Source organism: Pelodiscus sinensis, chromosome 25 (genome assembly GCF_052426305.1).
Source record: "Pelodiscus sinensis isolate ZL-2025 chromosome 25, ASM5242630v1, whole genome shotgun sequence".
NCBI lineage: Eukaryota > Metazoa > Chordata > Testudines > Trionychidae > Pelodiscus > Pelodiscus sinensis.
In genome coordinates this window covers 21,125,978-21,141,685 of record NC_143076.1, presented here as the reverse complement: position 1 = coordinate 21,141,685, position 15,708 = coordinate 21,125,978, and the positions used below count along the sequence as shown (strand labels likewise).

Here is a 15,708-nt window from a genome sequence, read left to right as displayed (position 1 = left end):
TACTTAATCCATCCGAGGGTACTGAGGGAGTTGGCAAATGTCATTGAAGAGCCTTTGGCCATTATCTTTGAAAAGTCGTGGAAATCGGGAGAGATCCTTGATGATTGGAAAAAGGCAAATGTAAGAAAGGGAAGAAGGACGATTCAGGGAACTATAGGCCGGTCAGCAAAACTTACCTCAGTCCCTGGAAAAATCATGGAGGGTATCCTCAAGGAATCCATTTTGAAGCACTTGGAAGAGGGGAAGGTGATCAGGAATAGTCAGCATGGATTCGTGAAGGGCAAGTCATGCCTGACCAATCTGATTAGCTTCTATGATGAGGTAACCGGCTCTGTGGATATGGGTAAGTCAGTGGATGCGATATACCTTGACTTTAGCAAGGCTTTTGATACGGTCTCCCACAACATTCTTGCCAGCAAGCTAAGGGAATGTAGATTGGATAAATGGACAGTAAGATGGATAGAAAGCTGGCTGGAAGATCGGGCACAGCGGGTAGTGATCAATGGCTCGATGTCAGGATGGCGGTCGGTTTCTAGCGGAGTGCCCCAAGGTTCGGTTCTGGGACTGGTTTTGTTCAACATCTTTATTAATGACCTGGACGAGGGGATGGATTGCACCCTCAGCAAGTTTGCAGATGACACTAAGCTAGGGGGAAAGGTAGACATGCTGGAGGGAAGGGATAGAGTCCAGAGTGACTTAGACCAATTGGAGGATTGGGCCACAAGAAATTTGATGAGGTTCAACAAGGACAAGTGTAGAGTCCTGCACTTGGGATGGAAGAATCCCAAGCATTGTTACAGGCTGGGGACCAACTGGCTAAGTAGAAGCTCTGTAGAAAAGGACATGGGGGTTACAGTGGATGAGAAGCTGGACATAAGTCAACAGTGTGCCCTTGTAGCGAAGAAGGCTAATGGCATACTAGGTTGCATTAAGAGGAGCATTGCCAGTCGATCCAGAGATGTGATTATTCTTCTTTACTCGGCTCTGGAGAGGCCAAATCAGGAGTATTGTACCTAGTTCTGGGACCCCAATTAGAGAAAGGATGTAGATGCATTGGAAAAGGTCCAGCGGAGGGCTACCAAAATGATTAGGGGGCTGGAGCATATGACCTACGAGAAGAGGCTGAGGGAGTTGGGTCTATTTAGTCTGCGGAAGAGAAGAGTAAAGGGGGACTTGATAACAGTCTTCAACTTCCTGAAGAGAGGTTCCAAGAGGCTGGAGAAAGGCTGTTCACAGTAGTGACAGATGCAGAACAAGGAACATTAGTCTCAGGTTGTGGTGAGAGAGGTCCAGGTTGGATATTAGGAAAAACTATTTCACTAGGAGGGTAGGGAAGCGCTGGGATGGGTTCCCTAGGGAAGTAGTGGAGTCTCCATCCCTAGAGGTGTTCAAGTCCTGGCTTGATAAAGCCCTGGCTGGGTTGACAGGGATTGGTCCTGCTTTGGGCAGGGGGCTGGACTTGATGGCCGCCTAAGGTCTCTTCCAGCTCAATGATTCTATAATGCTAACAATGCATGTGTCCACACATGTACTACATCTATCTAGATAGGTCCACAGGGTATGAGGCTGTGATGGGCCTTGGAATCTCCCACTCACTACATTGCATGGATTTCCCAGAGAGGCACAGAGAAAGAACAGTGAGATCTTGGGGAGCAAGTCTATTTATACTGATTATAGCTGGGAGGAATCCTCAATTTAGAGGATAATTTAGGAACAACTCTGACTTAACCTCAGAGATAGACTCAGGCTTTCTTAGTTAGGCAAAGGGATTTTCACTGACCATGCTCCCCCAGACTGCGCTCCGATGCTCTGCACAAGTAAAATTCCTGCAAACAGAGACTTCAAGAAGCAGCACTGTGAGGAGTGGATCTGTGTGCAGAGTGTTGTCAATCACTATTAGGACACGCAAGAGGGGAAACCATGAGACAGGTTAGACCAAGACACAATGCAGGCTTCTCTCACCCAACTCTGCTAATATTCCTTAATCCCAACTCACAGCCCCCTGCTATTCCTCTTTTGGGGTCCCTCTCTAACCACCTCTGACATCACCTCCCAATCCCAGGCTACAGCCTCACTGCTTCCCCCCATCCCCATCCCCATCTCTGTGAATGCCATTGTATTCCAGCCCACAGATGTATCTGCTAATTTCAGCAATGGTCTTGCCATCTCACACAGTTGTGCAATGCTCCTCAGTACTGATCTATTACACCCCCTGCCATTCCCATCCTGAGATGATTGATGATTATGAAATGCACTCGTCCTGTGGCATAAGTATCAAGTAGGAACAACACAAGTCACCAAACCTGTAAAAAGGTGAAGAGTCCTAAGAAACACTTAAGCAAAAAATGAACACAAAAATTCCCTGTGCTCTTCATCGCCCCTCCCCCCACAGCTCTATGCAGCTGTGTTATCACAAATGGCAACATTGTAACTGCTATAAGCTGTAACTGTGCTAACTCCTGTGGTAACACTAGGGCCAGTGCTGTAAAAGACTCATTTAGCCATGAACCATTAAGTCTGAATGTCATTTACAGCTAAATGGGAAGGAGAATATTTATGAGGCTTAGCTAGAGCTAACTCCCCAGCAGAGCAGCATGTACAGAAAGGAGAGTCCCCTGCACATATTTTAGGGCCCATTATCACCCATAGGGAATCTGAGCATGTGAGGATTGGTATTACATCCCGGGATGAGCAGAGATACTGGACCCCAACCCCTTTAAAGCCTGACACAGATATCAGCTGGCTTAGCCTCCCTTTCCTTGTGACTTAGTATTACAGTTATTCAGGATGGAGTCAAGATTTACTGTCAAGGTGTCCTCAGAGGTCTCTGGCTCTGTTGATGATGATAACCAGAAGGCTGCTTGCATGTGTGCTCAGTGATGTGGACCATGTCGACTTGTGCACTTAAGTCTCCACAGCAAACCCCAAGAGAGCCCCCAAAGACCACAAACCAGGTAATCATCAAAGGTCCCAGGCCAGGTTTATTGTTAAGTGAAGTACAGTAGACTCTATCATGGGGTACATATGCATAGTGGTTCAGTAATCACAGAACACTACAACTGGAAGGGACCTCAAGAGGTCATTGAGTCCAGTCCCCTGCCCTCACAGCAGGACCCAGTACTGTCTAGACCATCCCGGACAGATGTCTATTTAACCTGCTCTTAAATATCTCCAGAGATGGAGATTCCATAACCTCCCTAGGCAACTTATTCTAGTGTTTAACCATCCTGACCGTTTTTCCTAATGTCCAACCTAAACTTTTCTTGCTGCAGTTTAAGCCCATTGTTTCTTGTCTTATCCTCAGAGGCCAAGGAAAACAATTTGTCTCCCTCCTCCTTGTGTCACCCTTTTAGGGTATGTCTACATTACAGTGTTATTTCGAAATATCTTATTTTGAAATAGCTTATTTCGAAATAACACGTCTACGCACACAATCTCTTTCCTAGCACCCTAAATTTGGCCTCCAGAACCTCTCTCCTACCCTTTCCTATATCACTGGTACCTACATGTACCATGACCACCGGGTCCTCCCCAGCACTACACATAAGTCTATCTAGATGCCTAGAGAGATCCACAGCAACCTTCGCACCAGGCAGACAAGTCACCATACGATTCTCCCGGTCATCAAAAACTCAACTAGCTATGTTTCTAATGATCGAATCCCCCATTACTAACATCTGCCTTTTCCTAACTGGAGTTCCCTCCCCAAAAGATGTATCCTCAGTGCAAGAGGATACCATAACATCCTCTGGAAGGAGGGTCCCAACTATGAGATCATTTCCTCTGCTCCAGTTGAATGTTCTCCTTTCCTGAGCATTTCATCCTCGTTAACAACACAGGGGCTGTCTGACCAGAGGCTGGACAATTCTACAGCGTCCTGGAAAGCCTCATCTACATACCGCTCAGTCTCCCTTATCTCCTCCAATTCAGGCACCCTGGCCTCCAACGTGCGTATGCAGTCTCTGAGGGCCAGGAGCTCCTTGCACCAAATGCACACATATGCCACCCACCCCCAGGGCAAGTAATCATACATGCTACACTGAGTGCAATAAACAGGATAGCTCCCCTCTGCTGCTGGGCTTCCGCTTGCATTCCCACCTACAGCTAATTAGGTTATTGATAGGGTTTTTATTTATATCAGGAAGTTTTGGTTTTAGTTTAGGTTAAAAGTTTTAAAAAATGGCAAGTGTACCTCACCGCCTTCCAATTTCTCTTCAGAACTCTCTCTCGAAATTCCCTGTTAGCTGTCCCTGGTCAATTACTTATGGACTTTATAAAACCCTGACCTTTCTGATAGCCTCGCCCCCTGGCTAAAGTTCGACCAATCAACAGAGGGTTCTAGATTTCAAATCCACACTTAGAAGTTCTCAGCTTCCAACTGCCAGCCACAGCACACAGCCCTTCAAACAAAAAGCTTAGCACTTCAATTTCCAAACAAACAGACAGACAGACAAACAGAAGCTCAGTACAGTTTCTGTCAGGCAACTAGCAAGTAACCCCCAAACACAAGCACACACTACAGACAGCTCTTATCTCAAGGGTCCTGTATCGCTCCGCCTTCACCTGGAGAACTCCATCTCGAAACTCTCTGTTAGCTGCCCCGTTCGCAAAGTCCCCTGGTTGCTTTCTTGAAATGTGGTGCCCAAAACTGGATACAATACTTCAATTGAGGCCTGATCAGCGCAGAGTAGAGAGGAAGAATGACTTCTCGCGTCTTGCTCAGAACACGCCTGTTAATGCATCCCAAAATCTGCTTTCTTTGCAGAAGTGTCACACTGTTGACTCATATTTAGCCTGTGGTCCACTATGACCCCTAGATCCATTTCTGCAGTACTCCTTCCTAGACAGTTGTTTCCCTTTCTGTAAGTGTGAAACGGATTGTTCCTTCCTAAGTGGAGTACTTTGCATTTGTGCTTATTAAACTTCATCCTGTTTACCTCAGACATTTCTCTAGTTTGTCCAGATCATTTTGAATTATGACTCTATCCTTCAAAGCAGTTGCAACGTCTCCCAGCTTGGTATCATCTGAAAACTTAATAAGAGTACTCTCTAAGCCAATATCTAAATCGTTGATGGAGATATTGAACAGAACCGGTCCCAAAACAGACCCCTGCAGAACCCCACTTGTTATGCCCTTCCAGCAGGATTGTGAACTGTTAATAACTACTCTCTGAGAATGGTTATCCACCCAGTTATGCACACCCCATTTAAGTTGCATTTGCCTAGTTTATTGATAAGACAATCATGCGAGACCGTATCAAATGCCTTACTATGGAATAATGCAATGACTCAATCAGTTGGAAATTTCCACTGCTCCCTTGGTCATACAAAGACTGTCCCCCCAAGACACCACTTTATATATAGGTACAAACAACTTATATATCACTGCTGACGTATCAGGTTGCAACCCTCTAACGTTGTCGGGTTACCAGCCTCTGACGCTACTTAGATACCACCCATCACCCTGTACCTCGTAGTTTGATTAGATCATCTCTATCCATCACGCTGTCATTTTAGACCCTTTCTTGAACCTGGGTCTGTATCTGTGGGGAGTGGGTACCAAGGTCTCTTTTAATGAGCTGGTGGTACCACGTGCTTTCCACTTACAGTCAGTACCAATGACTGTTCTATACCTGGGTCTATTACCCTGTTCGTGCCAAGTTTTGTGAGTAAGTGCCTGCCTGTTGCTCACAGCTTAGCTTTGCTTTATGTTAGCCATGTTTTGTCCATTGTTAGCTAGGCCTCAGGCCTCAAACTAGGCCTGTGCTGCATGGGCTTTTGTTTTAGGCCTTCTTCTTACTATAAGTATTAAAGGAAGAAGATTTGGATGCAGCTGACAATGTGAGTGACAGGGACAGCAGCATAGTGGCATTGCATTGGGCTGTCACAGAGCAGTTGTGCAGAGTAGAGCATCACTTCTGGGCTAGGGAAACCAACACTGAGCGGTGGGATCATATTGTCATGCAGGTGTGGGATGAAGAGCAATAACTACAGAACTCTCAGATGTGTAAAGCAACCTTTCTGGAGCTGTGTGCTGAGCTGGCCCTTAATTGCGGCGCAAGGACATCTGAATAAGAGCTGCTCTCTCTGTAGAGAAGCATGTTTCAATTGCTGTGTGGAAGCTGGCAACTCCAGATTGCTACCATTCAGTTGCAAATCAGTCTGGAGTGGGGAAGACTACTGTTAGGGAAACATTTCTACAAGTGTGTAGGGCAATAAATAACATGGTGCTGTGTAGGACTGTAACTCTGGGAAACGTGGAAGACATAATGGCTGGCTTTGCGGAAGTGAAGGGAAGGCTACTCTCCTGTGCAGTATCTGGAGTTCTTCAAGATGGCTGTCCTCGTGGGTGTTCCACCTTAGGTGTGTCAGCGTCGCTATGCCTACGATTGGAGATTTGTGACAGCAGTGTCCGTGGCCAGCCATGCACGCAAAGAGCTAGTGTGTGTTCTGAAGAGGCTACTGCACGTGTGCAGCCAGCCTCCCCCCCCCAAAAGTTCCTTCTCTGACCTGGACATATTCTATTCTGAAGCAGAGGGGAGAAGGGTGGGTGGTAGAGCACCCACGAGGACAACCATCTCGAAGAACTCAAGTTACTGCACAGGTGAGTAACTTTCCCTTTTTCTTCAAAGAGTGTCCCTGTGGGTGCTCCACCTTAGGTGACTGCAAAGCAGTATTCGTAGTAGGAGGTAGGAGCTTCGGCTGCTGAGTGTGTGACTGAAAGTATTGTTTGGCCAAATCTTGTTTCTGACTCAGCAAATGTCTGGCTTGCATAGTGCTGCATGAAGGTATGTGTTGAAGTCCATGTGGCGACCCTGCAATGTGTTCTGTGGACACACTCTGTAGGAATGCTGTTGTGGCTACCATGGCCCTTGTCGAGTGAGACCACAAGGTGGGTAGGGACTCTGTCTGTGCTGGGGTATATGCTAGTTTAATGCAACTAGATTGCCTATATCATAACAAAGACTATCAAAATGGCTATCAATCCCTGCGATCTCTCTGTAGATTAAACAAACAGCCGAGGAGTTTTTTGAAAGGGCTTTGTTCGTTGTAGGTAGAAGGCGAGTGCTCTGCAGACATCCAGGCTGTTTCTTTGTTGTCCTTATAAGGCTTCAGGAAGAAGACTGGCAAGTATATGGGCTCATTGCAGTGGAACAAAGTGAGTACCTTTTGGGATGATTTTGGGGTGAGTGCACAGAATCACCTTGTCCTTATGGAATATTGTGTATGGGGGAACCACCATTAGGGCTGCTACTTCACAAACTCATCTGGAAGAGGAGATCGCTACAAGGAAGGCCACCTTCATTGATAAGTGTAGTAGAGAACAGGTGGCGAGAGGCTCAAAAGGTTTACCCATAAGGACTTTTAGCACTAGGTTCAGGTCCCATGCTGGGACTGGGTCCTTGCGTGGAGGAAACATGTTGTGAAGACCCCATATAAAACAGGGTTTGACAGAAGGGTGCGTGAAGATCAAGTGTCCTTGTAGGGGGCATGAAGAGTGGAGATGGAGGCAAGGTCTTGTGGAATTCGTGAGGATGAGCTGCACTGCTTCCGGGAAGGTTCTTTCCATGCTGCTTAGCTAATTAGCATCCATGCCTGGAGATGTAACTTGTGGACGGCTGGATGGGGAATTTGGTCGTTTTGCTGTGTGAGCAGAGATGCAACTGGTGGGAATCAATGTGGTGGCTGGTAGGTCATCTGTAACAGGAACGGGTACCACGTTTGTCTGGACCAGTTGGGTGCTATTGGTATTACTCTGGCTCTGTCCTGTCTGTTCTTGAGGATCACCCATTGTATGAGGGGAAATGGTGGAAATAAACATGCCAGGTGTCCTTCCATTTTATACTGAAGGCATCCCCCAGGGAGCAGGGACTATGCCCACTCTGGAGCAGTATTATGGGCAACAAGCATTTCTGTGTGTAGTGAAGGGGTCTACCACTGCGAATTCCACCCCCCTTTTTGAAGAGGTGGGTGAGCACTGATTGGTTTATCTCCCATTCGTGGTTCTGTGGGAACTGTCTGCTTAGGTTGTCCACTATTGTGTTGTCCTTCCCTGGGAAGTAAGTTGTGACCAGTTGTATGTTCTGTGGGATACACCATTCCCAGAGGCGAATAGCCTCCCACAATAACTGGTGTGAGCATGATCCTCCCTGCCTGATGATGTAGTACATTGTGGTGATGTTGTCTGTTGGGATTTTCACTGTTCTGTTCTGAATCAGGGGAAGAAAGTGCATGCAAGCATTTCTTACCACTCTGAGTTCTAGTAAGTTTATGTGGTATTTGGTTTTGTCGTGGGTCCATTAACCCTGTACAACCTTGCTCCCTAACCTAGAAGCAGATGTGCTCCCTAACCTAGAAGCAAGGCATCTGTTGTAATTGTTAATGATGGTGGATTGTGTTGGAAAGGGACTCCTATGCATACATTGTCATGTAGTGTCCACCATTTGAGGGAGGATTTTATCTTGTTTACCATGGTGAGATGTTTGATCAATGGGTGAATTCGTGTCTGGTAGGTTGTGCGTAGTCGAGTTTGTAATGGTCTCATAGATAATCGAGCATGGGGTATTACAAACGTGGCACCTGCCATGTGCCCCAGTATTTGTAGGCATAGTTGTGCTATTATGATTGGGCTGGTCTGTGCTGTTGCTATCAGGTCCTTGATCATGACCCATCTGTGGTGTGGTAAGTTGTGCAGTCTAGATGTGCCCCTATGAATTCCAGGGCTTGAGTCGGGGTCAAAGTGCACTTTGCCATGTTAACCTGGAGCCTGAGTGTGTCGAAGAGGGATCTGACTTCTGAGACAGAATGTTGTGTGTCTTGCTATGTAGGGCTCTTTACTAGACAGTCGTCGGCTTTTGTGCAAATGTGTGGCTACTACTGCCAGTACCTTTGAGAATATTCTTGGAGCTGTCAAGCTTCCAAACTCTAGCACTCTGAACTAGAAGTGTCTGTCTTTTATTGTAAAACGGAGGAACCTCCTGTGTGCTAGGTGTATTGGTATGTGGAAATAAGCATCCTGGAGGTCGAGGGTAGACAATCATGCTCCTTTTTCCAGGGCAGGTATAATGGTGGCCAGTGACCATCTTGAAACATTGGTATTTGACAAAACGGTTGAGCTGGAGGAAGTCCAAAATAGGTCTCCAGCTGCCCAACTTCTTGGTGGTGAGGAAATAATGGGAGTAAAAACCTTTGTCTTGCTTTACTACCTCTTCTATGGCGCCCAGCCTTAGGAGATGTTATGCCTCTTGTACAAGCAATTTCTCGTGAGAAGAGTCCCTGAAAAGGGATGGGCAAGGGTGGTGGGACAACTAGGAATGGGATGCAGTATCCAGTTTTCACAATTTCCAGTACCCATGTGTCAGTGGTAATGGCCAACCAGGCTGGATAGAAGTCAGCTAGTCTTTTGCCAAATACTGTGGACGGTTTGGACTGCTGTCTTGGAAATTTTGGGGACCCTCGACCAGAAGTTCAAAATTGTTGTCTGGATGTTGATAGTTGTTGAGTGGAGGACTGATCTGAAGCCTGTCTATGTCTGTTTTGCCTTGGTCGGCATCTGTTGTCGTACTGTCGTTGTTGTTGGTTAAATTATGTATGTCTGTATCTTTGGTGAAATTATTTGGGAAAACAGGAATTCTGCTCCCTTGGGAACGACATAGTATTTTCTGTCTGCTCATTTGGATGTTGGGGAGATTGTGGCTGGCGTGTCCCATATATTCTTGGCAGGGTCCATGAGTACCTTGTTCATGGGGATGGCCAATTTTGCATGGAGAGATGTGCGCAGAATGTTTGTAAGCTAGTGTTGCATCTGCGGAATATCTGAGAGAGAGAGCTCTCTAAGTTGTCTACCACTCTTTTGAAAAGCTCTTGGAATGACTTAAAATCATCCCCCCGGTTGATGGTGGGGGCATGATCGTATCGTCAGGGGTTGTGGATGAATTATAGGTGGGTAGGGAAGAGGGTGATCTCTGATCTTCCCTGGTAAAATTCACATCCTGTTCTTCTGAGTCTAAGATGTACTGCTCTATGGACTGCATTGTTGGTGCATGGGACCTTGGGGCTGGGGGTGTCTGCTGTGGCTGTGTAAGCTGTTGTTTTCTATAAGCTGCCCACGGGTCCCAGTTAGGCATGACAGGTGGTGGAAGCCACTGAGGGAGCTGCCATTGTTGATTGTGTTGTTGAGACTTATGAGAGGAGTGTCGCAGTAAGTGTGGTGGTTTTGACACATCATCTTTGTCATCACTAAGTATACAGGCAGCTGAACTGGCTGGCATAGCTGAGAAAGGGCACTTTGAGGTGTGTGGGGTACTGTTGCTGCCAAGAAGAGATGTCCCTGGTACCAAGTGTACTGAGAGCTACGCTGCCACTGTAAAATACAGTATCAGCAGGGGAACAGGTAGTAGCAAAGGGAGGGGAGCATGTGGAGTATGCCGCGTCATTAAATGGAACATCGGCTGCTTTATAGGTGAGGCCGGCTCCGAGTGATTTTGCGGTGTTGGCGGTGCTAGCTCAGATAAAGTGCTGGTGCCCGGTACTGCCTGCTAGCGTTGTCTCTTTTGAACTGTGGATGGTGCTGCAGGCATTTGATTCGGTGCCACTGAGGAGGCTTTGTGTTTTGCCTCTGACGGTGTCTTCTCTGAGGCACACTGTGTGTGCTTGGGGTCATGGCTTTTTTCCTTTCTGGGCCCGCTGGCTTGCTGCTTGTCCGACCCTTTTTTTTAGTGGGGGTGCAGTATTGTTGTGAGGAGCACGCTTCCCCGGGGAAGAATCAGTCCCTGAGAAAGAATACGACCTTTTCTAAGGGTTACTATTTTCCCAGTCCTTTGGGCTCAACCCGGAGGGGGCCGCTCTCTCCAACCCCATCCCAGGTGATTTCTGTCTGGGACTGATAGATTGCTCAAGGTCAGAAGCCAACCGAGCCTTTTTCTCCATCTGGAGCATTTTCAATTGTAGTTCTCTCGATCTCCTGGATGGGGTTGCCAGCTTCTGACAAATGTAGGCAGTGCCAAGACAACACACGCACTGTTCATGCCTGTCTAAAATTGAAATGAATAGCCTGCAGCCCACACGCCTTTTAAACCCAGGCGAACCCAGCATATCCTAGAGAGCCAGCAATAAGCACGGGACTGGTATGTCCCTTTAGGTGCTTGTTCAGCAAGGGTCTCATTTTTTTTTTAATTTGTTGGTAACGACTAAGAGGAGATTTAACAAGAATAAAGTAGGAAGGTTTTCCGAGGTAAACTACCTATAGATAGGTAAGTAATGAATGAGGTAAAGGGAGACTGCTGACTGCGGTTGAGAAGGAACTGGGGGAGGAGGGCAGCTGTGCATGCACAGTAGCCTCTTTAGAACACACACCGGCTCTTTGTGCGCATGGCTGGCCACGGACACCTCTGTCACAAGTCTCCGATTGCAGGTGCAGAGGTGCTGACGCACCTACGGTGGAGCACCCATGGGGACACTCCTCGAAGAAGAACTTGCAGCACTGTGGCAGGGTAATCGATGGCACACACTCCCATTATAGCACCACCCCACCTTGCCTCAGAGTACATCAATCGGAAGGGTTACTTCTCCAGGATGCTACAGGCACTTGTGGATTACCATGGGCATTTCACAGACATAACTGAGGCATGGTCTGGAAAAAGGCATGATGCATGCATCTTCAGGTACCATTGCCTTTACAGAAAGCTGCAGGCTGAGACTTTCTTTCCAGACCAGAAAATTACATTAGGAAAAATGTCCTGTCAGGGTGATTAAACACTAGAATAAACTGCATAGGGAGGTTGTGGAATCTCCATTTCTGAAGATATTGAAGAGCAAATTGGATAGACATCTATCAGGGATGGTCTAGACAGTGCCTGGTCCTGCCGTGAGGGCAGGGGACTGGACTCGATGATCTCTCGAGGTCCCTTCCAGTTCTGGTGTTCTATGATTTTATGATTCTATACCTATTCTTAGTCAACAAACTGGGGATGAAGGATGGGTCACTCCTATGTCCATGCACCCCTCATCTTCGACCTGAATGTGTCTTCCTCCCAAGAGAGTCTGGCACTCTCCTCTCTTTACAGGCCTTATTTAGATGTCAGAAAGATTGACCTGTCAAACGAGAACAGGCCTCTGCATAAACCTGTAGCAGGGTTTGAACTGAGGATTTTCTGCACCCTAACCGCATAGGCTAATTTTACAGGGTTTCCCAACCTATGGGTCAGGATCCAAATACGGGTCGCCATTACATTTCAAAAGGGTCGCCAAGTGTCTCCCCAGATGGCTCTGGCCTTCCTCCTCCCTCTGTTTTTGAATTGCCTTGGGTAACCAAGTCTTCCTGAATTGTCAAAATAGGTCCCCATCTGGAAAAGGTTGGGCACCGCTGAAGAAATAATCCCATTAGCTGGTAGCAGTAATAGGCTGTAACCCTCTAGGGTAGCTGCCAACAGAAGGCACGGAACACAAGTTTGACCAGTGAGTCGCACTGAGGTTCTAGAAAGGACTATTATTGCTAAAGAAATTCCCCCCTCAGCAGAGCTGCTTATGCTCTTCTTCTACTCTTTTCCCTCACTCGAGCCCCATAAGGCTGAGAATATGGGGAGGCAGGGTTAGAGACATGAATTTCCATAATGGCCAACCTTTTTTGCTCTGGAGCTGGACACACCCATGCTGGCAAGGCAAGAGTGACCAGAAACTTCTTCAGAAATGCAGCAAGCCCGGAAAATTTGCATTAACCACTGGCATAAAGCATCATCCCCAGGGAAAGGGCACATATACTCAGGGGAAGAGACAGTGAGGCGTTAACGAGAACGGTTCCTCATCAAGGTGACAGAAAGTATGTATACACAGCAAAGAAAAACCCACCGCTGGCCCATAGCATCTGCCTCAGGCTTGCAAAACTTGGGCTGCAGGGCTTTTTCATTACTGTGTAGATTTCTAGGTTCAGGCTGGAAGCTGAGCTCTGGGACCCTCATACCTCATAGGATCCTAGACCCCAGGCTTCAGTTTAAGCCCAGATGTCTACACAGCAAAGATATAGCTTCACGGGCCAAGCCCGTGAGCACCAGTCACCTGGCATAGCCAGCCATGGATTTTTATTTTCAGTGTACACATACCCAGAGAGATGCACACATATCCCTCCAGCTGAGTTAGAGAACTCAACAGCTAAAATATAACAGAGTCAGCTAACCTACAACAAATGTTGGGGACTCCTTCAGGAGGGAGAATAGGGAAAAGGAATCTCTGTGCATCCAGCACTCAAATGAAGCTGAGCATTCAGAGCCAAATGCCACCTGCATACTAATCATAACAGCTTCTGTTCCTGGTGGGACAGCCCACTAACCCAGCACTTCAACAAGATAGTTCTTGAAACTAGGCTTCACCTAATTAGCATCATCACTGTTGCTGGGCCTGCACCTACACCCAGAGATTTTATTTCCACTGAAAGCAGAGAGTTGCTGAAAACACAAGCCAAGTTCACCCTGAAGCTGATCCCAGCTCAATAATGCTTCCATAAAATTCAGTGAGGCTGGGCTAAGTTGCAGTATGCTCTCTTTCAAGCCCAGTTATCCTCACCTGTCAGAATAACTATGATTCACCCAACTCCCAGGCAAAGATGTACCCTAGCTGCAGATTAGAAACACCTCCAAAATCAGAGGAAGTCAGGATCCATGATATAAAGCTAGGAAAGCCAGAAGCTGAACCAAATATCACCAGTCTTTGTGGACTGAACAGTCCAGGTCTGGAGCTAGTTGAATAGTCAGAAGTACCTTCTCAGGCATCACCTCCACCACAGCCAGCTTTGATGCCCAAGGGCAGGCACCTTACCTTGGGTCAGTCGTGTGGGCTGCTTAACCTGCAGGCCATCAATGGTGCAGGCATTCCCGCAGGGGTGCAAGGTGAGAGTTCCACACACATTCTCGATGTAGCAGTGCTCAGATTCCAACCCTGCCCCTTGCAGAACAATGTCCTTAGCTGCGGAGCCAATCATGGTCTTCCCTGCAAGTAGAAACATCTGCTTAATGCTCTTTGAGTCATAACAAGAAGATGCTTTGTTTGGGAAGGGAGGCCACAGCAGAACAAGCACTCCCATTTACAAAGGCTAAGAGGGGCCCACTCCCCATATGTTATTGGTGACAAAACCCCACTTGGTGTGCACCCCACACTGAGTGGGCACCACATGATAGAAAAGTGAGAGCTAGGCAGGAAGCAGTCTCAGTTTTCTTTGCCTAGAGGAGTTCCTGAACTGGGAGGAGGAGAGGACATAACCGGTATTTCAACTCAGTGGAATAATGGGAGTGCAGCCAGGGTTGTCGTGCTGCAGCAGAGCAAACGCAAGTTTTACCATCAAGCCATCAAGTTCTAGATATTGATGGATTCACTAAAGAGAGACTGAAACTGCCTCTCACAGCTCCTGTGCCCATTGCTCCCTAAACATACGCACAAACAACCAACCGCCCCCCACACCACCTCAGGAAATGGGGGTATCAGCCCCTCATATAGGGAATGACATAGGATCCAGAAGTCCTGTGCTCATTTCTCCAAGCCAGTGGTTTTCAAATTATGGGTCATGTCCCAGTAGTGGGTTGTGGAATGTCAGGTACTGGGTCTCATTGCTGGATGGTGATGGGGGTGCTAAGGCAAGCTACCTCCCTGTCCAGCACTGCAGACTGCACTGCGCCCTAGAAGTGGCCGACAGCAGGCTTGGTGTCTAGGTGTGTGAAGTGGGGGGAAGCAGGAGAGCACACAGGGCTCCATACTCTGCCCCTGCTGTAAGCACTTGCACCACATTCCCTTTGGCTGGGAACATGCAGCTGGTTGCTTCTGGGATGCATCACCATTGACCAGGATCCACTCAAGGTAAGCCTCTGCTGCCCCAGCCCTGACCACTCCCTCCCAAAAGCCAGAGTCCCCTCCTACACTCCAAAGCTCTCATCCTCAGCCCTACCAGGGAGCCAACACTAGCCAAATTATATTGGGTCACAGGCATCAACAATTTCTCTGGCAGAGGGCAAATGGCACAGAGATTGGGAGACACAGCTGAGCTCTAATAATCAGGGCTTGCCAAACCACGGCGAGCCCTGCTCGCCAGCCGCGCTGTCCGGCAATCTGCGCATGCGTAGATCACCCAAACCCGGCTTTTCCGGGTGAGTAGATTGCATTATTTGTCGAGCCCTGCTAATAATCATGTGCTGATCTCTATAACAGGACCATTCACAAGGGCTGCCAGGAAAAGGTGGTGGGATGTTATTTGAGTTTGAAACTTTTCAGGAACTTCCAGCACCTCTCACTAGAATCTAATTCCATCTGGCTCTGGGTTGCTGAGCTCACGTAAACCAGGAATATCAATGTAGACATTGACCCAAGTCCTTGCAAGGTAAGAGGATGTGGCGGTAAGAAGGATTTAGTGCCTATCTCTGGGTATCCCAGCTAGATCCAGACTGTATCCCAATGACCACCATCATTTTCAGTGGAGTTCCAGACCCCACATTCAGCATCCTGATGTGGCTACTTTAGTGGGACTTGCTCAAGGGTTACAATCACACAAGTGGATCATCACACAAGTGGATCACAACAAAGCCTATGCACCTGAAAGCAGGAGGAGGGGGCAAGGACATGGCTGGCAGCAGGAGTCAGCCCAACACAAACAATGATGAGCAACAGCAAAGGGAATCCCATAGATGAAACACTGCCTTCAGCCTATGCATCAACTATGGTGGAAGCCAA

The 15,708-nt window shown here is 47.6% G+C and overlaps 1 protein-coding gene across 22 annotated transcripts in view; it reads right to left on the bottom strand.

Moving 5' to 3' along the window:
• PHLDB1 (pleckstrin homology like domain family B member 1) overlaps window positions 1-15,708 on the bottom strand; it is a 170,844-nt gene that overhangs the window by 130,831 nt on the left and 24,305 nt on the right. For all 22 annotated transcript variants that reach the window (XM_089773225.1, XM_089773226.1, XM_089773228.1 and 19 more), the window contains one exon: window positions 13,810-13,980. In XM_089773225.1, coding sequence (XP_089629351.1) covers window positions 13,810-13,980 — 171 coding nt within the window. The remainder of the gene's footprint in view (window positions 1-13,809; window positions 13,981-15,708) is intronic.